This window comes from Malaclemys terrapin, chromosome 8 (assembly GCF_027887155.1).
Source record: "Malaclemys terrapin pileata isolate rMalTer1 chromosome 8, rMalTer1.hap1, whole genome shotgun sequence".
NCBI classification, from domain to species: Eukaryota; Metazoa; Chordata; order Testudines; family Emydidae; genus Malaclemys; species Malaclemys terrapin.
In genome coordinates, this window is record NC_071512.1 from 68,312,757 (window position 1) to 68,340,151 (window position 27,395).

General features: G+C 37.5%; 1 protein-coding gene across 1 annotated transcript in view; it reads right to left on the bottom strand.

Moving 5' to 3' along the window:
* Window positions 1-444: 444 nt before the first annotated feature.
* The window catches only part of STXBP3 (syntaxin binding protein 3), a 48,383-nt gene continuing 21,432 nt past the window's right edge, over window positions 445-27,395 (bottom strand). The window contains exons 4-19 of the mRNA XM_054037495.1: window positions 27,036-27,112; window positions 26,389-26,467; window positions 22,218-22,318; window positions 19,800-19,954; window positions 17,374-17,464; window positions 15,857-15,981; window positions 14,219-14,323; window positions 13,443-13,500; window positions 13,115-13,180; window positions 10,945-11,025; window positions 9,743-9,881; window positions 8,760-8,866; window positions 6,261-6,359; window positions 5,244-5,329; window positions 3,260-3,408; window positions 445-1,353 (exon numbers count right to left, since the gene is read on the bottom strand). Coding sequence (XP_053893470.1) covers window positions 1,253-1,353; window positions 3,260-3,408; window positions 5,244-5,329; window positions 6,261-6,359; window positions 8,760-8,866; window positions 9,743-9,881; window positions 10,945-11,025; window positions 13,115-13,180; window positions 13,443-13,500; window positions 14,219-14,323; window positions 15,857-15,981; window positions 17,374-17,464; window positions 19,800-19,954; window positions 22,218-22,318; window positions 26,389-26,467; window positions 27,036-27,112 — 1,619 coding nt within the window. The 3' untranslated portion in view covers window positions 445-1,252. The remainder of the gene's footprint in view (window positions 1,354-3,259; window positions 3,409-5,243; window positions 5,330-6,260; window positions 6,360-8,759; window positions 8,867-9,742; window positions 9,882-10,944; window positions 11,026-13,114; window positions 13,181-13,442; window positions 13,501-14,218; window positions 14,324-15,856; window positions 15,982-17,373; window positions 17,465-19,799; window positions 19,955-22,217; window positions 22,319-26,388; window positions 26,468-27,035; window positions 27,113-27,395) is intronic.

The window sequence follows — 27,395 nt, forward strand, 5'->3', positions numbered from 1 at the left end:
TAAAATAGAATGTATCTCCCCCCCCCCCCAATTATTTTTATTATATATTTAAATAAATAAAAGCAGCATCCTTTCATGCATCAAAATCTGAGGAGGGCTCAGTGATTCTGCATATTTTTATTTAAATGGTTAATTACAGGAAGTTTACACTTTAAAAAAATCCAATTTAAATCAGATCTTAAATACTTTTCCTTTTTAAAAATAAACCTGTTTAAAATTAAATTTTGAAATTGACAACCTATGTTAGTCATTGATTTTTCTCCACTCTGATAAACTACTCACAACCACTCGAGTGTTTTTTGTTTTTGTATTCACATGACATGAATAAACAAGAGGGGGGTACTTTGCAATGCATTAGCCACTGTGAAGTGGCACCAGGAAATCTTCATTAGATTATTTCACAAGCAACTCAATTTACAAAATAGATGTACCATGCACACACAATAGTAGGGAAATTTTTTAATAAACCAAAGCTGCTTATTTGTTTTTGTGAAGAACAACATTGGGAAAGTCCTAAAGAGTAGTATTACTGCACTGAAACATTTCATATAAGATGGACAAGCATGTTCTCCAGAGTTTTACTGAAAGTAAAACCATTTTCTGTTAGTACTTCCATGATTAATTCCCCTCCCCTCATAATCTACCACCTGAAAGCACCAACAGAGTCATATTTTGCCCTAGGATTTTTTGCAAGACAATATACATTTCCTTTTTTAATATAAATTGTTTTAATTGAATTTTACATATTACAAGAGACATTGCACTTATGTGAAATAATCTTACCATATGTTTATATTTACAGCTTTTGCCTCTGAAACTTTTCTAAGTCTAGGTACTTTCATGTCAGTTTCAGAAAACCTCTCCAGTTTCCAGCATAGAAAGCTTTCATAATTACTGAAAGAGCCATTAGTATATATACAAAACATGATGATTTCTAAATTCTAGAATGATTTCTTGCAGTGGTAAAGATGTCCGTTTCAGAAAGCACTTTACTGTGAAATGCTGTCCATACCCCATACAACATAAAAACAAGGTGTTAGATACTTTTTCCCTCTTCTTCCTGCCCTTAACTCCAAAAAGAAAATCAGCAAATTTAAATTATAAAATGATACTCCATTAGTTGAGGGTGTGTACTTTCCTAAATACATCACTGGAAAAGTTAATTCCATACAAATATTTACATGCTATTTATATTATGTGATCTCTTAATGCATTTTTAATTAATCACTACTGAAACAGTACTGCTTGAACATTACTGCTTCTCTTCATCCTTAATGCAAACTGTATCCTTTGGTTTATTAAGCATCTTTACATCATCCAGCAGTCTTCTGGGTGTCAAAATATGAGTGGAACCTGGTAAAACAGAATACACTTTTAGATGGATGCAGCTAACTATGTATGATTTGCAGACATCAGCATGACTCACCACCAAATCAAAATTGCGTGTTAAGTATTTTTATTGTACCTTTCATACGTTAGATACAGTAGTTTAAAATACTTTACTTTAATGATTTTGATGCTGGACATGCAGTGATTATGGAAGCAAATGCTCCTCCCACCCCCAAGTTAGGGGGTGGCTTTGACTGTGTTAGCAGGAGAACAAAACCTTGGGGGCCCTTCCAAGGATTCCACTCCCCCTCCCCCCCAACCACATGGGCTTGAGAAGTGGAGAATCAGTGCCTAATAGGCTGAGGATTATGCTGTGCTCTTTTGTACAGCTTATTTGCTTCCGCATAACTATAAACCCTTCCCCCTGTCCATAGCTGCCATAATCTGAGCACCAGAAAGAAAAGATCCCCTTCTCCCTCCCCCACTTCTGGGATCAGAGGACCACCAGCGTTTGGGGCTGTGTGGTAGGCACTACGGTAGTCACCTTTTAAGGGCTAGGAAGTAGTGGCCTGGGCAGCAAGGAGTGGGGTTTTTGCCTTCCTCCCAGTAGCCCAGTGACTCAACAGGTTGGCTAGGTTGTAAAATGCATTTTGGCACAATGTTGCAGGTGCCCAGTGCAGGTTATTGTTCAACAGCGTTCTCTGATAAACCTGAGTTGGAAGCAAATTAGGAGATATCTCCTAAAGAAGGCAGCAAATGGGGCTGGGCTTCTACTGTCTGGTACAGTAAGAAGACATCTTTCCCCGCACTCTCTTGTTAGGTGATGGAATCCCAGAAGCTGTACTAGAATCAGTTAACAGAGTATATGTGGTTGGGGGCGGGAGGGAGACAGACATGCTGATGGCAGCCTTTCACCAAGTAGAATAGATTCATCCAGTGCAGGTCATTTGTCCTCTGTAGTTGCTGTTGGATGGTTTCCTGATGTGTTACTTAAAGTTGAAGCTAAACCACATTCCTGGTGTCCTGTCTTCCTTCTTGTGGTGTCTGGGACAATAATAGCCACCATTATGCCCTCTCTCAGCATCAGCTCTGGATATCTGACTTTTTTAAACTGAAGTTTTACTCCTCTGACACATGCTATAAGATTTTTAACTGCTATCTAGACAGAGCAACAGCAGCTGGTAGAAGAGCTATCTCCAATAATTCCTGCAGCAGCTACACTGGTAAGATCAATTCTTGGCATGTGTCATGAAACAACCAGGACCCACTACAATTCTTAGGATTATGTGGACTTCATCAGAAGTAAATGATTGACCCCTGGCTAGAGCTAGAAGAATGCTACCAAAAGTTCTGGGCCAAACCTGTTGCCATTTTAGTTATTACTGCAGAAAAATGTTCTAAGTCTGTAATATTTTTGCACTACTCTGGTTTGTGTTTTCCAATTTCAGCTGGTAACAGTAACTGCAACAAGTTCAGTAATGGGCTAGGTGCAAGTGAATGCAAAGATGAAACAAAACAGTTGTCAGGACATTCACTGTAATGCGTACCTTTAACGATCAGCTGCATGACTCCTGTGAGTCATACATCTGATTCAGTAATTAGGATACTACATTTCAGCAGCAAGACTGAGATCTGAATTGTCTCACATCGGTTATCAATTCTTCTTTAGGGATTTTCAGGGTAACCGTGGGAACGTGTCTTTTTAGAACAAGAAACGAAGGCAATAGCCATAAAGGACCAATTCAGATCTAGGGATACTGGATGTAGTTTCAAAAAAGAGCCTAGTGGCCATATGATGCTTTTTCTAGACTGACCTAGGGAATGCAGAAAAATATGCTTGTTTTTCAAAAATGCACTTAAAAATTAAACATTAGGCTCAAATGAAGCACCTCATCTCATCTACTACTTCCTCTTCCCTAGATAGGCTTACCAATAATAACTTCACAAGATTTGTAGGCTTGAGAAACTTCATAAGCACTGCGTATCTCAGAGTATGTGATGCCTCCAATTACAAAAACTATCAGCTTTGAACCACTCTTTCGGTCATCCAGGTAACTAGTCTTGGACTTCTGGCGAGCACTGTAAAATAGTTCATAAAAAAACTTGAACACATAAGAGCACAGTGATATATTGCATCTAGTTTCATCACCCACACATAGTGTAATGTACTAATAAAAATGACAGAAAATTTCCAGGTTTGCAATGTTGCTGTAGCCTTCAAAAGAGGAGACTGGGAGCTTAAATTCATAACTTTAACCTGGACACTAAAAATCATGGTCTTCTGCCATAAATCCAGGGTCTTTATTATTACAACAAATCTGTAAGCCACTAACCCGGTTTTTGGCCTTATGACAGCAGAGGTGTTAATGTGCTATTTCACCTTCAATGGTCCCTTAGAATGTGTGTTAGCTACTTATGCTAAACAAATCTGTTCCATCTCATATTTAGCTGTGACACTGATTACCTTTCCAAGACCTGAAGAAGAGCTCTCTGCAGTTCGAAAGCTTGTCTCTTTCACTAACAAAGGCTTGTCCAACAACAAGATATCTCACCCACCTGGTCTCAGAAAATTTCCAGGCAAGTCTGACCAATTAGACATTTCAGGAAAATTTAAAGAAAATTAGACACTTATTTTTCACAGTTCTGTAGTAGAATATCTTTTGACTCAAATTATAATTTGATGAATTACAAGAGGAAGTCACAATTACGTAAAAAAATTTGACCAAAAAGTGTACTACACCATAGATACAAGTCTAAAACCTACAGTTATCACAAAAGGGAAAAGTAAATACAAGTGAGAAATTTAAGATACACCTGGGCGCTACACACCACACACACACACACACCCCTATGAGAAAAGCTTGAAAATTCTGAATGCGAATGATCCAATTAAACCTTTCCCAAAAAAACGGTTCATCTTCTTTAAGTCAGACAAACATCACTGTCCTTCTCAATACCTAGCTGTAAATAGCACCATGATGAATATTGGCCAAAACTGAAAAAGACTGCTGGACAGTGTGCTACAGCTGCTGGAGGACTGTTAGGTCACACAGTCTCTACATTTGCACTGCATTGACCTCAGTAGGTCAGCAAACTACTAATACCTCCAAAAGACACCCAACTTCAAATCCGTGACTAGCCAGAAAATTGTGCCCCTACCTATCAGACAAAGACCTGCCTATAATGATCAATATTTGTGACATCTAACATAGATTATTGCAACTCCCATCTGAATCCACACGTTGAAAAAAGCTTTAACCGGTACTATGCAAAGATTCACTGAATATATAAACACACATCCCCTCCACACTAGCTGTCTGATATTCAAAGACTTCCATGGGACTGGACTTAGCTACCCGTGATCACCTCTCTCTCTAGGGATCACTGATTTCCACAAGAGTTAAATTCCACTAGGATAATTAAATTGTTCAGTAAGGGGAGGCTTGTGAGTACAGGAGACAGAACTTTCACAAAACTCAGACCTAGCCTACAGACTTCACTCTTTTGAAAAAATAATGATGGGAACTGTCACTTTCAGAACTAAATGCAAAACACATTTCTTCAGCCTAATACAGACACAAGACACAGTCACACACAAGCCACCACTTATAAACGACTCAAGCTAACTCTCCTAAAGGTGACTTAATTCTGCTAAGAAAGATGTTATTTAAAATAAAAATATGTGGGAGGTTCTCAAACTACAATTATGAGCTATATTAGTAACTAGCTTGAGGGTCATGCAGCAAAGCTCCAGAGATTAACTGAAATGCTTTTTAGTAGATTTCATTTTGTACTAAATAGTTACTTCAGCCCTACTGGGCATCATTTCTCAAAATGAAAGTTATACAAGGCACGTAAGACAATATAGTGAGAATAGTCAATTATTATCCTGAATATAAATTGTAACAATTTACCTTACTGCCCCTGAACCATTCCAGGATGCAGGGCACTGGGAACAGTAATGCCATTCTTTTGAATCTAGTTTGTTTTCTATAGCATCCTAGAGGAGGGGAAAAATATATATATTCATTTTAACCGAGTTATGTTAACTTGAAACACTATACATATACAAAACCCCATAAATTTCAACTTCTGACAAGACTGGCTGGTTTAAAACTTCAATCCAGAAGTAGTGACAAGTCAAACAGATTTCACAAGCACCAGTGCTCCTACTGTGAAAAAGACTAAGCACCACACCACATCTATATTTAATTACTGTAGTGCTGAAAGTCGTTTGTGACTTAGACGCCGTGTATCATGACGAGGAAGAAAAACAGCGGGAAGTAATTTCTAACTAATTTTTAACACAACATTGATTTAATTGTTCAGATTTCATCTTTGATTTTTTTTATGTATAACTGCATTAACCTACTTAATTTCTCTACAAAGAGAATATATATATATACACACACCCAAACACATACACATATATATAATGGGAAGTCCGAGTTTCTAAAGACAAAACTACACTACTAACTTTGCATGGATTTCCCAGGTGACTAATGGCATCCATTACATGAATTTAACATTTAAACTACAGTCTAAAGATCCACTACACACACACACACACACACACACAGTTTAATTTAAAGAACCCAATATCAAACTATCAGCCACTGGAGAAGAAATTCAAATGTCTCCCTCTACCTTAATTTGCTAGCTTTAAACTATTTTCCAGTTATACTTAAAACTAAGTTTACCTTATAAATTTAATTTTTTATTTTAATATACTAACTAGAAATTTAGTGGTTATGTGCACATGTCTAAAGAACTTTCCTCTTAAGAAAATTTTATGGAATATAAAATATAATTAACTCAAAACTTTTATAATGCCATTTCAAAAGATCATCTTAGATAAACTGTTAGAAATATTCTTAAGTACTTTATAAGCTATATTGCACCTAGGAAACAACTATGTTCTTACAGTTTACCTCCATAACATCTTTGATAACAGGTGTCCATCTAGAAAGCTGAAATGTTTCTTCTGAAGAGCGATCCTTCCTTGATTGTCTACGTTGCTGAGAAGCAGACTAAATAAAGATTTAAAGAAAATATATTTATATATTAAAAAAAAAAGAAGCTATAGTTTTATTATACTATTTCTTTTAAATCATTCCCAACAAAACAAAGTTCTAAGGAAGTATTGCACCATGTGCATTAAAGTATGTAGAGTACATTTCAGCTGCAATTCAAAATTAAGTACTGGAAACCTCTATTTCAGAAACAAAGAGCTGGATATAGTGATGTTTACCCAAAAAAGTGATTGTTTGAATGCTGAAGTGTATATTATACAATTGCTAAGCTAATGGCTCCCCACATATAATTCTTGCCCAGTTGCTGGAGCCTAAGGTTTACAGCAGTGGTCCCCAAACTTTGTACCTCACACCTGTCCACCCTCGTACTAGATTTTATTATAAGGCACCTATACACTTTGATAGAACAGTGAAACGGGAATAAAGAGTGTTTCCCAGGAAGTATGATTAAGCTATAAAACAAAAAAAAATGAAAAAAAAATTTTTTTTTTTGTTACTATGAGGACTGCCTATCTCACTTAAATGATCAGATTCTTAAAATTAAGTGTACGAAAACTCCAGAGTTCAGACATTACATTACACTATACTCAAAGCCTGCATAACTTTGACAAGTTATGGAACAAACAGCTTGCATCAAAATAAGATTATTTTTGTAAAAATGTTAGATATTACTTGGAAAACTATCAAGTGTAAAACCAGCATACTGTTTTAAAAGTTAGATATGTCGCAAATGTTAGCAGTGGGAATTTCTCAAGAATTCCTAGCAAAATAACTAACTTCTGTAACTTCTAGATTCTCCCAAGAAAAATGTGGAATGCCATATTAAGAGTTGCAGAAAAAGCCTTAGAGCTAAATGGAAAAAATGCAGTATTTCTTACTGTAGGAGAGAGTGAGAGCTTGGAGCACTCGACCTGGTGCAAGACCTGAGGCCCGAACCAGAGACTGTGAACCAAAGTCAGGCCATGTATTAAAGTAGATGCTTACAAGTACACTCTCTGATACATGACCTTGGCAAAGGTACTGCTAGTGTTGCTAAAATACAGGCACTCCTAAGAAGCAAGGGGGTGGGAGTGAGGGTGTCCGTCCAACATATTAGCCCAGGTACATCCTGACCTAACACCAGATAAGAGGGTTTGACAGAAGTGATGAACAGGGATGTTTGGCCTGAGACATCTAGAGCAAGGTACAAGGGGAGGGAACAAGCAGATGTCATGAAACATGTAAGGTGGTACATAAATTGTTTGTCTCAGGTCCATAAATGTCGGGGAACCTTGCCTTAACCCAGAGGTGGGCAAACTATGGCCTGTGGGCCAGATCCAGCTCATCAGGGCTTTCAATCTGGCCCACGGGATTGCCAGCCCCGTGGAGTAGTGGGGCTAAGGCAGGCTCCCTGCCTGCCCTGACCCCACACCATTCCTGGAAGCCACCCGCACCACGTCCCTGCGGCCCTGGGAGCGGGAGGAGGGGCGGGGGCAGAGGACTCTGTGCACTGCCCACGCCTGGAGTCACCGTCCCCCACAGCTCCCATTGGCCAGGAATGGGGAACCGTGGCCAATGGAAGCTTCAGGGGTGGTTCCCACAGGCAAGGGCAGTACACACGGAGCCACCTGCCCTACCCCACCCCACCCCCAGTAGTCACTGCAAGACATGCTGGCCACTTCCGGGAGCGGTGTGGGGACAGGGCAGGCAGAGAGCCTCTGCCTTAGTCCTGCTATGCACTGCTGTCACCCCAAAGCTGCTCGAGGTAAGTAGTGCCGGGCTGGAGCTCGCACCCTGAACCCTTCCTGCATCCCAACCCCCTGCCTTGATCCCCCTGCTGCACCCCTCCCACATCCCAACCCCCGGCCCTGAGCCCCCAATGCTGTCGCACTCCTCCTGCACCCAAACCCCCTGCCCTGAGCCCTCTCCTGCACCCCAATCCCCTGTCCTGAGCCCCTTCCTGCACACTGCACCCAGTCCCACACCCTGCACTCCAACCCCACATTCATGGCCCTGCATACAATTTCCCCACCCAGATGTGGCCCTCCAGCCAAAAAGTTTGCCCAATCCTGCCTTAACTCTTTATGCAGCTGAGGGGACAGCAGAAATTCCTGCTGTTGACTGAGCCGCTCTTTGCCACTGGGCTCTCGTGTTAGTGTACCCATAGCTCCTATGAGATGCTAGTACTGTGCTTGAAGATACTAAATCTGGTCAAGTGCCTCTGTCACCGAACCATTCCTGTGGTCTTTCTTTATGAGTAACACTGAGGCCTGCTGAATTAGCAGGCTGAATTGTCTGCTAGAGCTAATAATATCAGAGCTCCAAGACCAGAAGCACTGAGCAGCTGGAACAGCTAAGTGGCCCCTGGATAGCGTTACCACAGCAACAACATTCCAGCCTTCAAAACTTAACACTTACCGAGACCACAACAGGTACACCAAGGTATTTCCAATTTTTTATCATGTCGCTATCACTTTCTATTTGTACATTCTGGATCAGTTTGTCCAAATTCTCTTGTGTAGTTCCTTTTGCCACAAAGAAAAAAAATTAGTAAGTTAGATTTTGAATTAACAAGGCCATCTGATACTTTAGGATAAAATTAGCTCTTGGTCCCAGACATGACAGGATTTTTGATTATTTAAAAACTAGGGTATATTTATTTATTTGATAGTTCATAATAAATCTATCCTTTTAAATTTACCATAATCTGCTTCAGATACTGAAATAAATACTTGAAAATTCAAATGTCACTTCATGCCAATCTTTGAGACTACATTAAAATCTCTATAGGAGTCTCTATTTCCTTTACTCCAACAGCAATCAGTACATTTCTGGGTCCAGTCCAGCAGATCTTGATGGTCCAAGGTCCCACTTGGCAAAATAATTCACTTTTGGGGAAACGGAGGTGGAAGGAAAGGCAAGTCAAACCTCATTCAAAGCTTAATCACATTATCAGTTACCTAAGTTTGTGCTACTCAGTGCTTATGATTGAGAGCTCAGGAATGCATTCTCCTCTCCAGTTTCTTTTCACCACTCTTCCCCATCTACTCCAAATCCCAGGATGCACCTAACAGCAAATCCCACCCCAAATCCTCCAAACACTGACCTGGGTAAGGAAGGGACAATTCAAGAAAATATCCCACATACCAAGTACTGAGATGCTGCTCAGATAATCTATTGTAAAACATAAATGCGCTTGCTTGTTGTGCTGTATCACTTCTAGCCCTGTATGAGAAACCTCTTCAAGAGGCATCTGGGGAAAAGAGACTACATGTTATGGCAGAATTTCCTTTTAACCTGCCATGGCCTAGTACAACTGGTCCATACCCAGTATTGGTCTCTGCACTAAAACCTAGTATTGAAATCTAACACCTATTGAAAAACAAAGCAACTTATCATACCATTTGTGCTGAAGATATAAAGGAGGATAGCTCTTATTTTATCATAAGAGTCATGGTTTTTGTTGAGTAGAACTGGAAGAAGGACTCTCATTGCGTCTTTCACTTTTTGGCCCTCTGCATCAGTTCCAAGAGCTAAATCCTAAGTTAAAAGCAAACAAAGTGGTCTTAGTGACCAATCATTAAAACAAATAGCATCAGTTTGTGTTTCTATATTTAGTTCCAGCAAAATGCGAGTTACCACTAACTTTACAAACATTACCACCATGGTGGTTGTGATGGAAGTGTTTCACTAATGACTCTGTTAACACTGAACTTAAACTAAAGGTCCTGTGTCTACACAATTGAAACAGCTATGCTAAACTATTATAGTTGTGTATTTCAACTGTGGTATCAGAGCTTGTATTTTTTAAACCCTGTAGCAAAACAATTTTGACAGTCCATGCTGGCCAGTCAAATCCTGTTAGAAAACAGCTCTGCCAAAGAATTTCAGCTATAATTAAACACAGTTGTCAGTAAGGGCCCTGTCTGTACAGATGAAACTAACAGCCTGAATATGAACATTTTCAAAATTGAAGAGCTTTTACATTGTAAATATTGTAAAAGTTTGGTCAGATTTTGTTTAATGTTGTATTACCAAGTTCCAGACCAAAGACCACTATAACAAAAGTTGCTTCTTATACCCATGTTATATTTTGAAATTATAAGAGTCTTTATGTTCATAATATTAAAGAATAAGCTTAAACATTTTAAATATGATTTTGTACTTCATACTTCAGGTTAACAGTATTAACTTGTTTGTTTATGGTACTGCCCACAGTATACAAGCTGCTTTCTATACATTCAGAAAGGGAGAGTACCAGCTCTGAGGAGCTCATAATCTAAGGTGAGACATAACTAGACAAGAAATTAGGGAAAGGGAAAAACAAGTTGGGATTTTTTTTTATTTTTTTTTTTTTTTAAATAAAAAGGTCAACTAGATTACCCATAGGCAAAGGTAGGTCTTTTAACAGACTTAAATATTGACAGGATAGGAACCTCGGGGATGAAGTCTTACAGTAAGATTACTCAAGAGTAGACAATTTAAAAAAAAAAAATCAGAATGAAAAAGGCAGATACAAGCTACAAAATTAGTGTTATGAAAATAACTATTTCTGCATAGACTGCAAACATTAGATTTATTTACACTAACAACTTTCACATACCTGTTCAGTTTTGCACAGCTTTTCTATACTTGATTTAAACTTACTCATGCAATCTTCTGCAATGTTAAGATGGACTACTTGCTGTAAGAGAACAAACATCGTAACTTACTTCTTTTCACATAGTTCAGTCATAGCAGGAGTACAATTTAGTTCATTTTTACTAGTTACACAGTCATCTTTTGATTATCTGAGCTTAATTTTGTAACCACCTCATGTTTATGTGTTTTACTTAGAACAAGTGATGGCTTTTTCAGTAAGGATCAAATTCCTGGTTTTCAAAGGCAGAAACTTTTGCATGTGCAGTTTTTTTGTTTTGTTTAGTTAAGACTATAACTATGACAGCTGCAGGTTAAGGAAGGTAGTAATCTATATGATTGGTAGCTATAGCCAAATATAGTTTAGATGACCCGTCTTGGCAGTAAAACACCAACCAGAAATTGCTGTGTCGTGTCAAGGTGGAGATCAGTCCCAAAGACATGAAATTTAGGAAGCCTAGTGTTCACATATTTCCATAACAGCCATCAGTCTGATTAAAGTGCAAGGAGGAAGAGACGGTCTAAATTAATTTTGATAATCAAATTGTAGTTACAAAATCTACAATGAAATTATTGGAACTGAGGTCCCCTCCCCCTTTACTAATTTCTCATTTCTCAAAAAATCTCAATCAACAGCCTATAATAAGTGAAGAACCTTGTGGCCTAAAATAGGGAAGTGTTGACTTATGACCTTCGCTTAGGATATGGGAATTAGCTTATGATTCTATATTTTGCTAGCTTCCGGTGACTGCCTCACCCTACTTGACCAATCCCTTACATCCTGCCAGAAAAGCACAATGTGACTGATTACAAGCTGATGTCACTCCATTAGGCTTTTGTATAAGGCCGCTTTATGATTATGAATTTTGAAATATGCCTTTACCAAATCCAATAATTTGAGTACTTCAATGTTGTGAGATCATGAGAGAGGATTAAATTCATCTGGATTACCTCAAATTCTAGCCCATTAGAATGTCTTCTCACAAATAACTAAGATACAAAATATGATTTTCTAAATATTAGAGTTCATAAAATGTATCAAATGCAAGTTTTGACCCTGGATGTTGCTGTTTTTTGACTGAAGGCAATACCAAAAATAAAAAATGAAGAGGACACTTTAAAACAACAACCAAAGATTCTTTTTTAGGTGTTTGATTAGGTAATTAAAACTTGAGAATTTCAAGTTTATCATCTGCTAGTCTCTATCTGCAATGTCACTACTCTATTCCATGGAGTGAAAAAACAAAAAAAGAATGCACCAGGAGAGTGCCATTCACAAAGAAAGATGGTTTATTAGACTTCTAGGTACTATTATTCATCTATAGGAGACCTCTTTCCCTCAACCAGCTTAAGTGATAAAGTCGAGATATGCAACTGGCTGGAACCTGATCTCACTCAGGAGTCTAGAACATCTTTAAGGGGAAATGCGTGCAACAGCAGTACATCTTTTTAAGTCTTGGTTTTTAATTTCTATAATGCATGAAGATTCTGCAGTGGGTTTACAATTAGCCACACCTGTTAACTTATGATTACACATCAAGTGAGAACATGCTCATGCTTCCGTAGTTTCCTTTAGATGTGTATTTTTGCAGACAGGGTTTCATTTCAGTTTTAATTGATGCATCTTACACTACTTAACTTTAGAATCTTTACTAAGAAAATAAAATACCGTGGTGTAAAGTTAACTTTGACAATATACTAATTGTGTGTTGATCCTATTAATTTGAAACATTTCTTCCATTCATCATTGCTATATAAAGAGAAAGTAAAAGCAATACTGCGAAGCATTAGTTGTTCAGACAGGTATCTACAATCATAATCCAAGTGCATTAGTTTACTTAAAGAGTATGAATCATCCAACAGAAGGCTTTAAACATTTCATATTGACAAAAAAAGCAGTCACACTTGGAAGAGGACTTATTCTTCAAAAAAGGTGTTCATTGAGAACAAAAATATGATGCACCTAATATAAAACCATGCATGACAAAAGCTCAACAAAAAAAACAAACCAACAGATTTTTCCACCTTCAGGTTCTTGAATTAAAATCATAAAAATATAGCCCTTAAAACCAGAGATATTAATTGGTGAGAACAGTTGACAAGCAAAGTGTAGCAATGTACAGGATGCTGCTTACCTTGGTAATCTGTTTACGGAAGTGTGGCATCTTTTTCATTAGCTGGGCCAGATTACTTAGTGATAACTGTGATAACAGGACAGAGTTTAAAATGAACTGATGTTTCTTATTCAACAAATACAATTTTATTTATTTCCCTTACTGCTGGAGGCTGGGATTTCCCAACTCCACAGCTGAGAAACTCGTATCAATTTCTCAGGTAGGTTAAGAACCAATAACCAAACACAGAACTTTAAACTGACCTTGTTGAAAAATACACTAGGCAAGCAACTAAACATTAGAAAAAAAATGTTTAACAATAAGTCAGTAATAAGTAACTATTTCTTACTTTTCCTTCTGTTGCTTTTCTCTTTGATGAAACTTCTTTCAAAAGTTTTGGAATTTCCCTGTCAGATTAAGAAAGTAAAGGAATGCTTTACAATCTGAAACAAGTAATTTATTATTTATAAATTAAATTAAGTTAACAGTATGATAAAGTAGTAAACACAAGAGATTTATGGTTTCCAAATATCATAACTGCTTTTAGTGAAAAATGAGGTTTTAAAAAAAATAGATAAAAGATACGTGTTTCCATACATTTCTAGGTAGAAGACTAAAGCTAAATATTCTCAGTAAGAATACCATCAAGTTAAGGCAAACATTTTGGTATTCCATCCTGCAAAAATACTCCTTTTGGATGGGAATGAAATCTCTTTTCTCCATTCATGGCAAAGCTAAGTGCTTCTTGAATTCTAAATTTCCTTGTCAAAATTTAGATGAAAATTGTGAAGTCTCATCATCTTTGAAAGATATACAAATAATTTTAATTTCTAAAGGATTTCAATAAATATTGGTATATGATTTACATACATTTGAGTTATTTTGCTAACATCAGTTTTTGGACACTAGAATTTAATGTGTACAGTACTGAGAGGTCTGTAAAAACTATTTTCCCTTAATAGCTGGCCAAACCAGATAATCTTTTCCCCTTACAAATCTGTAATCTTTCTATAATTATTCAATGTCTTTATACCTTTGTCAATTCTATTACTGTAGTATTTTCTAATTAAATAATATCCCTGAAATGTATAAAGTATCATAAACATCAAGAACGTATTCACATACTCTAACACATCTGCAATATGCTTGTGCCGAATTTTCACCCAGAGCTCATCCTCCTCCTCCAGAATTGCCTCCCTTTCCTTTCCACTGGGTCCATCTGTTTTATATCTACAGACAGGAAATCAGGTTATGAAATTAGGTATTTCTAATGTATGGTTTACATAAAAGCAACTGAACATGTAGAATAAAAGTTAAATAACTATTTTTAACATTGGCAGATAATGCACAAAGATGATTTCTTTTTTAAAAAGAAATGTGGTTCTGAAACAATATGTACTATTTTAAGCATATTTTATGCACAATGCTCAGGAAAAGTTAAGGCTGATCCAAAGTCCTTAATAATTAAGGCAAAATTACATGAATTTTAGAATAATTTTCTTATGCAGTAATCTAGTTAAAGCTGGAAATCCATCCTGGCTTATCCTTTGACTATTCTGTAGGTTGTTGGTTTAAAAAAAACCACACACAACAGATTTACATGCGCTTTAATTTCCTCTAGGTTTCTGATTTTCTCCTTTTGAATTGAAGTTGTGTGCAAAGTCAACCCATTGGAGATGACAAAATATAGATAGCATTAGACGTCTATACACCTCTGGAGGTGCAGAAGGACTTGTGTCTACAAACTCCATGTACAGCTACAGAATAGACTTTTGTGGACTAATCACTCCACAAATCTACAGCTAGCATGCTTAGCATCACAGATTTCAATTATTAAGCCGTTTTCTGTGAACAGAAGGAATATGATGCATATTAGATTTCTTATGACACAATACTTTCATTTATATTTGGATATAGTTGCAGAAACTCACAAATAGTGGTTAAACCAGAAGGCAGTAGAAAGAGAAAAATACAAACTTAATAAAAAAAATAGTGGCTCTACCTACTGGATAAAAATCTAATCAATAAGTTTCAAACTCGTAAGAATATAAATATAAATAAATGTTGCAAGCTTCGCATTATTTCTGAAACTCTTGTAAATTTCCATTTGATATATAGTTCTTCAGCAGATTCTCAGATATCTGAAATGCATCCCACAAAGGTTGCCTGATAGCATGGCAGAAGTATGATGACTTGTTTGTGACAAACAAATTTGGAAGCTGATTCAAGATTTATGAGACTTGTATCCTATAAGGTGGAACTAAATTAGATCCAAGTTGCAGAGCTCATACCTGGATCTCAACTTCAATAAATATAAAAAAATTCAGCTCTACTAGTCACCAATTAAGATTTCAGATTAGGATAGTAAATATAGCTACATCAGCTAGAGGTCTTCATTTTTCTGATCATAGGATAAGCCAAACATTGTTGCTGCTATGGACATTTTCCCCTCCTGCCATAGTTATCCATACCTCTGGGACACCCTCCCCACACCAAATCAGTCTTACTATTGGGGCCGTATCTTTGAAGGCCCACTCAGAAGCTTCAAGACAATGTAACCATTCAAAAATCTCTGGCAAAGAGAGGGCAGAAGAAAAAAGTTTAAATAAACTGTAGTCACCTTTATACAGCATAAAGTAGTAAAACAACAAATAATTCCCTCTGGAGTTCACCTTTAATGACTGTACAAATAAAGCAGATATCAAAGACAGTTCCTAAACTCAAGTCAGAATGAAGTATTTAGATACAAAAAGTTATACTTGCTTGTATGTATCATTTTCAATTGGTAGCAGATCATATGCCATTGCTTGGAAGGTAAGTTCATGGAGTACAGTGGACACAGGGTCAAAGCCACGATCAATTATTAACAGCTGGGAGTGGGTTTTACCCTAAAAACATCAGGACAGAAAAACTTTTAAGACGTACTGTACAAAGCTACAATGCTCCAAATCTATTTGAAGCAACCAAATCACATTCTAAGCCTTCTTGGAAAATCCTATAGAGTGCCAAGACGGTTTATTCTCTGATCAAGAGCAAGATTTTTTTTTTTTTAAATTCAAAAACCCATTACAGTTAAGTTGTCATTAGCTATACCAAACTGGCCCAGCTACTACTCAGCCACAAAACGGAGGAAGCTCTCTGTTTAAAGACAATATGTGTTCATACAGGATGTTTATGTATTGGGTTTTCAGGTACACTACAATCCTTTCACTTCACCTCAACAGCAAAAAAAAAAAATCTCTGTTGAACTGGACAAAACAGAAAACAAGCATGTCTTAGGCTTGACACACAGAAACGTGGATATTATCTGAATCCTAGACCAAGAGAACTTACAGTTTTAAATGTGATAACCAGCTGATCTTGATGTGGATTCAAAATTAAGTTCTTTAGGAGTCACTAGAAGATCAGCATCACAAAACCTCAGCGCTTTGATCAAGTCAGAAGGTCAGCAAGAGACAGGACCAAACTGAGCATTCAGAATGGCACCAGAGGTCCCAGAATGCATGACTGGTTCCCAACCCTTTTATCAGAGGCTCTTCCTTCCCCCAATAGATCTTTTTCTTCTTTTTGATTTTCTCTTATCTTGTTTGCTCCTGTTTGTGCTCCCAGTCTCTTGGTGGTTGTGCCCATCTCATTTCCCCAGATACTAGAAAAGTACTTCATGCTTGGGTTGGGTGGAGTATCTATTGGTGGCACAGGGGACTCAGCTGCATTTATTCTTGTGGCTGAGCTGAATGCCATGGAATCAGAGACACTTGGGTCAGTGGGCCACTGCCTGAGCATGCAACCACCTGTACACGTTACCTATGACAAACTATTAGGGACTACTGTGGGAGAAATGAAGGATGGTAGGCATATTTCTAAGACCCCTGTTCTCTCACAGCAATGGGATTTCCATGAATCCTGAAGTGGGAAAATTGTACCCCCGAAATAATCCGCTGCTTTGCCCAGTGCCCTAAAAAGTGGGATGAGTCAAAATCATGCATTTTCCCTCTGATCTGCACCACCCATTTATTAGTCTGGCAACCCTCCTCCAGGTGGGACATCTGTGTGTGTTATATGAACATAGAGCATCAATTCTGTTTTCTTTGGATAAAAAAAAACCTACTGCACAAGTTCTCTTCCAACCTGTTTTTAAATTACACAAAAAGCAACTGAAGGGACAATCCGTTTTCTATATTTAGTAACGGAATCTTTTTTTAAAAAAACAGCAGTCTAACATCCTTTAACAATTTTGTTTACAAAAATAAAGCAAACATGCGATATAGCTTTCACTCTACCTTTATTTGGCTTTTCTCATCAATTTTATAGTAGTTTTCAAGCTTATTTTCAACTAGCTCTGCAAGTTTGCTGGCATTATCCAATGGCTTGCTGGAGGGGAAAAAACAAAACATCTCAAATATTGTTTATTAAATTTCTGTTCCAAGACATTTTAGTGTCAGTGTTCTATAATGCAACTTCTTATCTTCAAACACCTGTAGTTACAGAACTCCTACTTAATTTTAAAACATTTCAAAACACATTTTTTCCATAATGCAAATTTCCAGTATTTTCCCTCAACTGTGACATAAAACAGCTTAAGAGCTTACTCCTAAACACACTTAAGCATGGAGGGCTTTGGAGCGAAGCCCGGAGCTGGAGCGCAGAGCAGCGGAGCTGCAGGTTTTTGCCTGGAGCTGGAGCGGAGCACAGCTCCAAAGCCCATAAGCATTTCATTCTTATTTTCCTATCAAGCCCACATATCTATATGATCAAACCCTAAATTGTTATCTTGTACTCAAAACAAAGTGTACACAGGTGTTTTTTAAAGAAATATAAGCAAAACCAAAATGGATAGCAAGTCTTACCTACATGTACAATAGTCAATAAGAAGAGCGAAAGAACAATAATGGGATGGTTATTCAATTCTGGTTGCAGAAATACTTGAGTGAAAAATTTCAGTGTTTCTCCCCATAATTCTAGTTGCAAAGCTAATCACAAATAACAGTGTGTTACACCATATAATATTCAGATTTATAGTAATTTTTAGTTTAGATGCTATAAGATAAAAAGCCTTTAGTTTTATGGTTTAACTGTCAAAATCCTTTAAGTATTTAACTGTAAAAGAATGCTGCTTGTTGAAAATTTGTGTAAAAAGTTGTGCCCACACCACTCACAAAAAAACCAACCAGGAAACTTTTTCTACTTTTAATTTACTATTTAAACACAAGCTTGTTTAGTACTTTGTTCTTAGTATATTATAGGAAATGATAGCTTTAGAGACTGTATGGTGAAGTGGTAGAGAAATTTAATAATCTGCATTTCTATTATGCCTTTGATCAGAAAATATCAAAAGATGCTTGAGAAGTTTTAATGCGTTTAGGCTCTGATTCAGAAGAACATCCTTACTCAAAACACTTAACCACAAGTATAAAACTTTAAGGATGTGTTCAAACATATAAAAAGTCAGACGACCTGGCTCCAGAAAGAGTAAGTAGCTACTAAAGAGAAGGTATCTTTTATTGGACCAACTTCTGCTTTCAAGCTTACACAGAGCTCCTCTTCTTCAGGTCTAAGCAGCTAATAGGCAGACAGGCAGTTTTTGCTTAACTATTTTACCTGAGAATGAAATACTATTTAAATAAATGGCACCATTCCAACTGGTCTGGGGTTGTACCGTAATTATCTCTGAGCAGAACAACCAATACTAAAACAAAACCAAAATGGATTTAAAGTTACCAGTGAGACTGACATCCATAAAAAGCTAAAAAATTCAATGCTAGAGCTCAGAATATCTATTCACTACCCCACACTGGGCAAAATGAAAAAGAAAGAAAACTAAAGGGACAACTTCTCCTTTTTTTAATTAAGTTTCTGTATAGTACACTTTAAAAAAGTGTATTATCTTTAACTTTCAAATTTTAATTTTTAGAAGGTTTTTTTCTGCTCCTGCTTATTTTTTTTAATCATCTTTTCAGCTAGGGAGACTGGGCAGCTTGAAAGAGAGAGAGAGGCAGGCCTGAGCAGATTTATTTCCCACCCCAACAGCAGTTGTTTAAATCCTTCCCTATGACCTGCAAAGGGCTTTGAGAGAATGGAAGTCGGGAACTTTCTTGGTCCCCAAGGATCAATTGCTCCCTGTTCTCTGGAGGGATTCAGAAAGAGACGGGGACTCTCAACTGCACTCCGATTGCTCCTTAGGCGCCCCCCCCCCAGATCTCAGACCTTAGCTTTTTCCCTTCTCCTCTGGCTCCTGTTGCTTCCCAAATCCATGCAGGGATCCCAGAAAAAGGGAGATCTTCTCCTAGGCTCAAATTTAGTAACAGAAGTTCTGTTGATAGGTTACTGGTAAAACACTCATGCAGAACCTGGGGAACAGGATGCATGCAAATCCCCCTCTCCCACCCCCCAAAAAAAGTAGTACATGAAAATGATGTCACACTAGCAAATGAGACAGTAAGTGCAAGTGATTAGCAACAAAAGCACCGAGACTGACTATATACAAAGAGTTGTCAAATGCTCAAGATAAGCAAGAAAACAATCTGCACCACACTTACTCTATACGTGGACTCACATCAACTTATTTAATTATAGTTAAGGATAAAATATTATGTTTTCATTAAAAGCACATCAGAAGATGGAACATTGCTGTTTCTAAACAGCACTGCAAGTAGGAAGTCATAACACTGAAAACCCTACATATATTTAACACTATTTTCTGCCCTACCTTTTATATCTTACTCCTGGGTTTTCCTCTAAAGTTGCACATAATGTAACAATTTGTTCAGCCATTGCTTCCATGATGGCATCTTTACCATTTGGCTTTTCCACAGTTGGACTGTAACAGCAGAAGAATGCATCTGGGACATCGAGAGTAAATACCTAAGTAAAGCATAGACATGAAAGAGCTTAGCATTGTACATTTCTTTAAAAATAAGAACATCTGGTGTAAGAACAGTCAAAGGGGTGGGGACCTTATTTTGTAACAAAAAACTCATGCACAAGAAAATACATATCTAAGCTAACATTGCCTAATGATACCATTTTATTTTTATCTCAACCATCTCTCTTTTTCTCTGTCCTCTTGAGCTCATCTTTGTTTCTTGTTCTCACTCTCCTTTCCTCTATTACTCTCCTCCATTTTCTCTTCTCCCTGAAGAGACATTACTGTATGTTTCAACCTGTTCACTACCTGTACAGATGGAGGAACCTGAGGCAGTCAGAACTAAATACCATCCAATGTCTGGCATGGAGCAATATAATGCAATGCCAAAGTCATTATAAAGGGACACAGCTAAGCCTCCTTAGGCCCACAATTTGACATACATTTAAGAAGTTATAGTCGGGGGGGATGGGGAGGAGGGGTAAGAGAAATATACACATATACTTGTAGAACTTCAGCAAAAGATTTTACTTGTTTCTGACCTTATTAAAAACTACTCTTCTGGCTGCTCCCCAGTTAAGCAAGTTGCTGCCAGAGATTCACATAATCCTTATATCAACAGGCTCTCTTGACAACTTAAAATTACCTCCGTAGCTACGTAGCCAAATTCCAAATAGGAATTCCCTCTTCAGACAAAGGTGCAAAATGCTTATTTCCTTCTTGCATAAGATGGCCATTCAAACCTGTCCCAGGATGAAGTCTGACTCTACCCAGTTCTATCACCATGCAAATTGGGCTTAGGAGACTAATCAGGAGAAGATGCATCTGAAGAAGTGGGTTTTTTACTCTCAAAAATTTATGCCCAAAATAAATTTGCTAGGTCTTTAAGGTGCCACCGGACTCCTCGCTGGTTTTGTGGACACAGACTAACATAACTGCCAGGATACTTGTCATCAGGAGATTCTTATCTACCAGCCAAGCAAGCAAAAGTGCCCTTTATTGCATATTTATGATTCACAAAAGACCTCAAGGGTTCCCTGATTCCAAGGCATAAAAAGCTAAAAAAGGAAAAGGAGTATGGATTCTGCTTACTTTTTCCATTATAAAACCAATTATCAATTTTGCAGTTTCAGATAGAGGTTCTCTGGAGGACCAGAATAGTGAAATCCCACAACAGACAAACGTTTTCACAGCTCTCAGTTGATTTTGGATGCAGATGTTTCATCAAAACTAAAAAACTTTTTTTGGTAAAAGCAGTTTAATAAAAACAACCCTCTAACACTTGTGATAAAAGCCCTTTGTGTAAGTCAACATTAGGAAGAAGATTCTCATTCCATTACTACAACCCCATAAACTCACCCAATAAAAAGTAGTGAGGAGAGGGAAAGGAGTCCTTCAGTTAGGAAGCTCCCTTACCAGAAAACAACAGGAGGCAAGAGCCTCTCCTACACTCATATACCAGTTGGGGTACAAGCGTTTGTGACCCTAGCAGTGTGGCACATAAGAGAGAAAGGGAAGATACACAGAAAACAGGGAAAAGTAATGTGAGAAGAAGAACAGACATTTCTACAACTTCCTACAGTGGAGCAAGGGTTCTTGGCCTTGTGGGCTTCCCTATCTTGGCCAGTATTGATGTAATATTTCATCTTGTTTTTCTTTTATATGAAGTGCATGAGTGACAAATCTGCTATTGCAGACAGTTTTCAGCCTCTTTCACTGGTGGTTTTCACTCTAGCTGGTGATTATCCTCACCAGTGTCCTCATATTACTATTCTTAAATATATCAGGTTGTCTTTGCTTTTAGAATCCTAAATTCTCTGAATTGTTTGCTCCCTTGCTGAATTCCCATCTCTCAATGAGTAGTTGATTCTGGGGTCTTAACTAATCCTATGTAGTTACATGTCAGGATAACTATATTGCAAAATAGTGAGTAGTGCAGTTTGACATTGCTTAAAACAAGCCAGAACTCATTTGCTGCACTGAATGACAAAAGCTTTGCATGTCAACTGAACCCAGACATGCAATGAAGACAATTGAAAATAAATCTTTGATAGCAATAGCAATTTGTTTTCATCTTGCAAATACATTGGAAAGAAGCCAAAATGGTGGTAAGCTTTGTGTACTGTGTCACAAAGTCTGAAAAATATATTTAAAATAAAAACCAGCTACATTTCAGGACTTTATAGTGGATAAATCAACACTTAGAAATATAAAATGCAGTATAATTTCTGGAGTTATGCTAATATAAAGACTAAAGTTTACCTGAGATTCATACGGAAAGAAGGAAATATTTATTTCTTTGCACCTTCTTATAGCCCTTGAGCAGGAGGACTTCATTTTATTAAAGAGAATGTCAGGGCAAACTGGAAAAAGAGATTAAAGGTTATGAAGCCATTTTATATTTATTTATTTCAGTTAATTCATTCAGATTTAAATTTGCAGCATAAAAACCTCATTTATTTATAAATCTTGTTCTTTAAAAGTCAGATTTGTTTCAGAGAATTACCATATTAGTCTGTGGTTCCAGCATGTGATCAGACAGGTATTCTCCCAGCTAGAAAATTCTGAACTTTTAGAAACCAGAAACATGCCCATGGCTTACAGAATTCCATCATCAGGTCCTTTCAAAAGAGAGGCTGAAACAAGAGTCAATCACTATTAATAGATAAAAAATATTATAGAACCCTCCCAAAGGGAAAGAGAAGCGGTGTTAATCCACCGGGTTTGGGATCTCTCTTCAGAGAAGAGTTACAGGTACTTTTCTTTCCAGTGGATTCCAGCTTTTGGACACCGAAGCCCGAGAAAGATTTAAAACAAATTTAAGAGATACTGGAACAAACAAGGAGAAGAAAAAATAGTGAAAAACAACAAGAGGGTTTTGTGTAGGTTTTCTCTCCCCTTTCATACCAGTAGCAAGGCACCTCCTAAATATTACAAAAATGAGATTAAGATAGCCATCTCCTACACCCTCAAAATGGGCAATACACATCCCCAAACAAAATATAAAAGCAGATACAAGAGTTTGGTTGCACCTATTTTAGAAATATATTCTGTAACACTGAGAGGTTAAACTTGGATTCTTGTCTAGAAGCTGAATTTAAGCAATGATTAGTAAATATATGCAGATAAGACCATATGGATGCTTAGCAAATTCCTTGAACAGAGAGCCAAAATGGGTTTTCCTTAAATGAAATAAATGGACAAACCTTTAAGTTGCAGATCTGTAAACCTCTAACAGGGAGATATACAATTAGAAAGCCATTCAGACATGGTTCTCTTGGAACATCAGAACCTATTGTAGGAGTGTTGTATGACACAAAAACCCAAGTGGATTTTAAGGGCTCTAGAGCCTATTTTAACTAAAAGCCTACAGACAAGAGACCACCAGGCCTCTTGAAGGTTGTTCACAGCCACCAAGAAACTGACTTGTAAAGATCTTCCATTAAAAAAAAAAAAAAAAAAAAATAGCTCAACTACAAAGCAGCTCTATATGGATGAAATGTGGATTGTGAGGGAAGCCAATTTTGTAGCACCAAAGGATAACCAAAGTCGCTAACAAATAAATGTCTTCTCATATGAATGCCAGGTCTAGGATCACTAGACACCCAGAGTCTTTTTTTTTTTTTTTTTTAAGAGGTTCTTGCTACATTTGAAAAGGGAGATTAGAACCCATTGACTTTTAATGCTCATCATTAAATGCCTGAACCCAGTCTTAGTTGTAACAGCTCTTCCTTCTCCCTGGTTTCCTTGATGGAGTAAGAGAAGGAGGACTGTACAACAGACCTAATGAAACCAAGGATAGCATTGGTTGTTAGATCTGTCAGATTCACTTCCCTTTTCTCCCCACAGAGAGTCCTTTCATCATTCAACAGGCCCTCAAGCTTCTGATAAACCTCCATAGGAAGGCTGATAAATATTTACACCTGTAAGTACAGGTTCCAGAGGCAGCTGGCTCTCATTGATTGTCGTCACTAAACACATCACCAAACCAGATGTCTATGTCCAAGCCCTACCAGAGGTGGTGTTCAGATGTGAGTTTCTCCTGGAGGAGAGACTAAACAAAGAGGCAGAAGTTTTCTTCCATAAACTTGACAAAACTAATGCAAGTGAAGAAGCTGTGCTGTAAGGCCTCTGATTGGACCTGGACTGAAGTGAGCGTCAAAGCAAAATCCTAAGCCCAGCACAGGTGCTAAATTCTGTTCTTCACTTTTACTAAAGCCTTTGAGGTTTTCTGGGTGAGCCAACTACAAGTCTTATTCAAGATCAGAAGGGGTTTGAGGCACTCGTAAGGCCTGATGGCTCAGGGGGATATCTGAGAACAGTGCATAGGCACATCGACCATGTTGCACCGAGCATCTTCTGACGCAACTGCTACATCTACCTCCCTCTTTCTTGCAAGTGAAGTGGCAACTAAGTGAAGAGCATAGTACCACAGTGCATTGATGAATCATATACTAACCACTGAACAGATCCAAATCTTGGTAAATCCCCAGAAAGTCAACTGAAGGGATGGAACCTTAAGACTACTAAGAACATGGTGTGTCAATGAAGAACCTCTGTAACAAGAGGGGCTATTAAGTACTCCAAAAGTACTTAAGGCCCTGCTGTTTGTTGGCATAGCTAGATATTATACCAAGAAGCTAGGGCCAAAGCCTCAAGTATGTCAAGAATGCAGATGACTAGCATGAAGAAGCACAGAAAGGAGCAGGAAATGAAGCCCCAACAATTGTTGCTGCTGATTTGGCAACTGTTTTGAGATAGAGCAGTTTGCCCATGAAGCAAGCCGAAGACATGCTTTGGGCAACAGACTGACAAGGAATGGGGGGGGAGGGGGAAAAATCAGTAAAGGACACTGGAAGGCAGTGGGGAAATATATACTGAAGCTAAAAAGAGTGCTGCTATAAGTTGGAACCTTCACTAAAAAATGCTGCCTGGTCCCAAGGAACTCTGTCAACTACAGTCAGAAAGGAGCAGACCTTGGAATTCTGGGGCCACCATGAAGCACACATACAAAGGGTATGGAATGCCCTCTTGGGAACATTTCACCCAATAATATGCTGGAAAACACAAGGCTACAGTGGAAATCTACTGTAATATGTATCTCAGAGGAAAGTTTCTGTACTGTTCTCGATTTTTTCATTTTAACATTAAGGTTTTTAAGTTCTACCACAACAGCATAATAAAAAAACCCCAAAAACATACACACAAGACAGAACAGTGACACCACAAATCATAAGTCAAACAGCAGAATGTAGTTTGGCTTTGGGGGGAGAGGGGTAGTCTAGTAGTGGATTTGCATTAGAGCTTTTTTTTTTTTTTTTTTTTAAAAGATATAGACAGGCGTCTTATAATCTGGCCTGAGTAAGGGGAAAGCGTGTAACTGCACAGCTCCAAGAGTAGACCAGGAACCAAACTGATGCAGCCAAAATTCAATGTCTGCTTCCCATGGGGGAAGGAAGTTAAACAAGAATATAAGGACATAAGAATGGCCATACTGGGTCTGCCAAATGCTTCAGAGGGAACGAACAGAACAGGCAATTAGCGAGTGATCCATCCCTATCATCTAGTCCCAGTTTCTGGCAGTCAGAGGTTTAGGGACACCCAGAGTATGGGTGTCCTTTTCCTAGCACAGCTTATTTCCCTTTCCACACTCTTTCAGCTGTGCTGACTGATAATGGAGGGGGTGCAGCCTTAGTTCCCACACATGCACAGGTTGAGGGATTACCTATGGAATGACAGCTGTTCTTTCCTTTGCATGCAATTTATGATGCAAGTAGACTATGCAGAGGAATTAAGAGGACACCTACACTTTCTTACTCCCCTACAAGCATGTGGAGGCCAGCTCAAAACTGAGTTCATAGTGAATAAGTGAAATATAATCAAACTTCAAACCACTGTCCTTGCAGTACAGCAAACTGTCATCCCAAGAAAGTAGTTTTTTGATGTTATTTATGCACAGGATTATATGTTTGTGTACCTCATAATTTTGCTCAAAAGCTTCTTCCTTTACATTCTATAGCATACAAATACAGTTAGCAGGTTATAAAAATAAAACCAAAATATGTAACATTGAAAACTAAAGCATAAAATGCAAATGTCATATTTATTCTGGGAAATAAGAAGCCACAGTGCCACACTGAACAGAAACTCTAATTCCACATCCTGTGGCTTTCCATTTCTGGCTACAATGCCTTCCAGCATAATTAACAGGCAGAGACAAAATTATGGGTTGGAGGTGTTTTAAAACACCTCAACTTAAATTTTCAACTCTGGTAAACAAGCTGAGTCTCGAAACTCCCCTCACAGCTTAGTGCAGTAGTTAATTTTTCAAATATGCACCAACTAGAAAATTAGAATAGGTTAGTAGCAAGATAAGACTGACAACCACTTTTTAACATTCATCATTATCAAACTCAATAAAAAAATTACTTACAGTCAGTGAAGTAGACATATGCTGCTTTGTACTTGCTGGATGTTTTACTTACAAAGTCATTTATAAGCCCATCTACAGACTTAAGATAAAAATGCTAAATTGTAATTTACCATAAAGAAAATAACTGTCATTCGTGTCTATTTTGCCTGCTCTTAGAACAAACTTTCTTGGTCTATATTTTTGAAAAGTTAGTGTTTATTGATCAGTATGAAATCAGAAATACTGTAATCACAGTCACATGGGAATGTAAACACTGAACTATAATATTTATATATATATATATATATATCCAGCCCAAGGATGACAAAACAATGAAAGAAGATCAGTAATATTCTCATCTATAGAAGTTGTACAAAAGATTGCTTTAAAGAAGCAAAGAAAGCAGAGGGGAGAAGGAAAAATCTTACATTATATTGTTATGGATTGAAAATGATTTAATAATTGGAAATTCAGTCTCTTCTGAACATTTCTGTAGCATCAGTACAGCCAACTCTTTTCTACAGCCATTATTTTGAATGACAACTTTGTAATAGCTCAGTCTGTAATATTACGATGGCTTAGTGCTTTATGCTTTCTGTACTACAAAAAGAAAGAAAAAAATCAAAAAGAAAAACTAAGTAAAAGTTTTTCCCCTTAAAAATACTAACCTTATTGGTTGGAGTGATGAAATAAATTGCCTTCATGTGCGGGACAGGCTCACGGTTTTTATAAACATTCTCCACAGCTAAAATATATAAATTTCAAAATGCAATACTCAATATATCTTTCTTAATTAATTAAGTTTGGAAAACTACATTGAACAGAACTACACTGAACACTAAGGTTTATAAACAAAAAAACTAAAGCATTCTGGATTGCATTTTCTAATAATGCTCTATTTGACCAGTGATTGTATTTTACATTAGTATTTCCATAAGCTAAAATGGGTGTAAAACTCAGTCTATGGAGAGAGATGAATTACACTTTTAATTGATTAAGTAAGGTCTGTGGGTGGGGCCTTAAAAAAA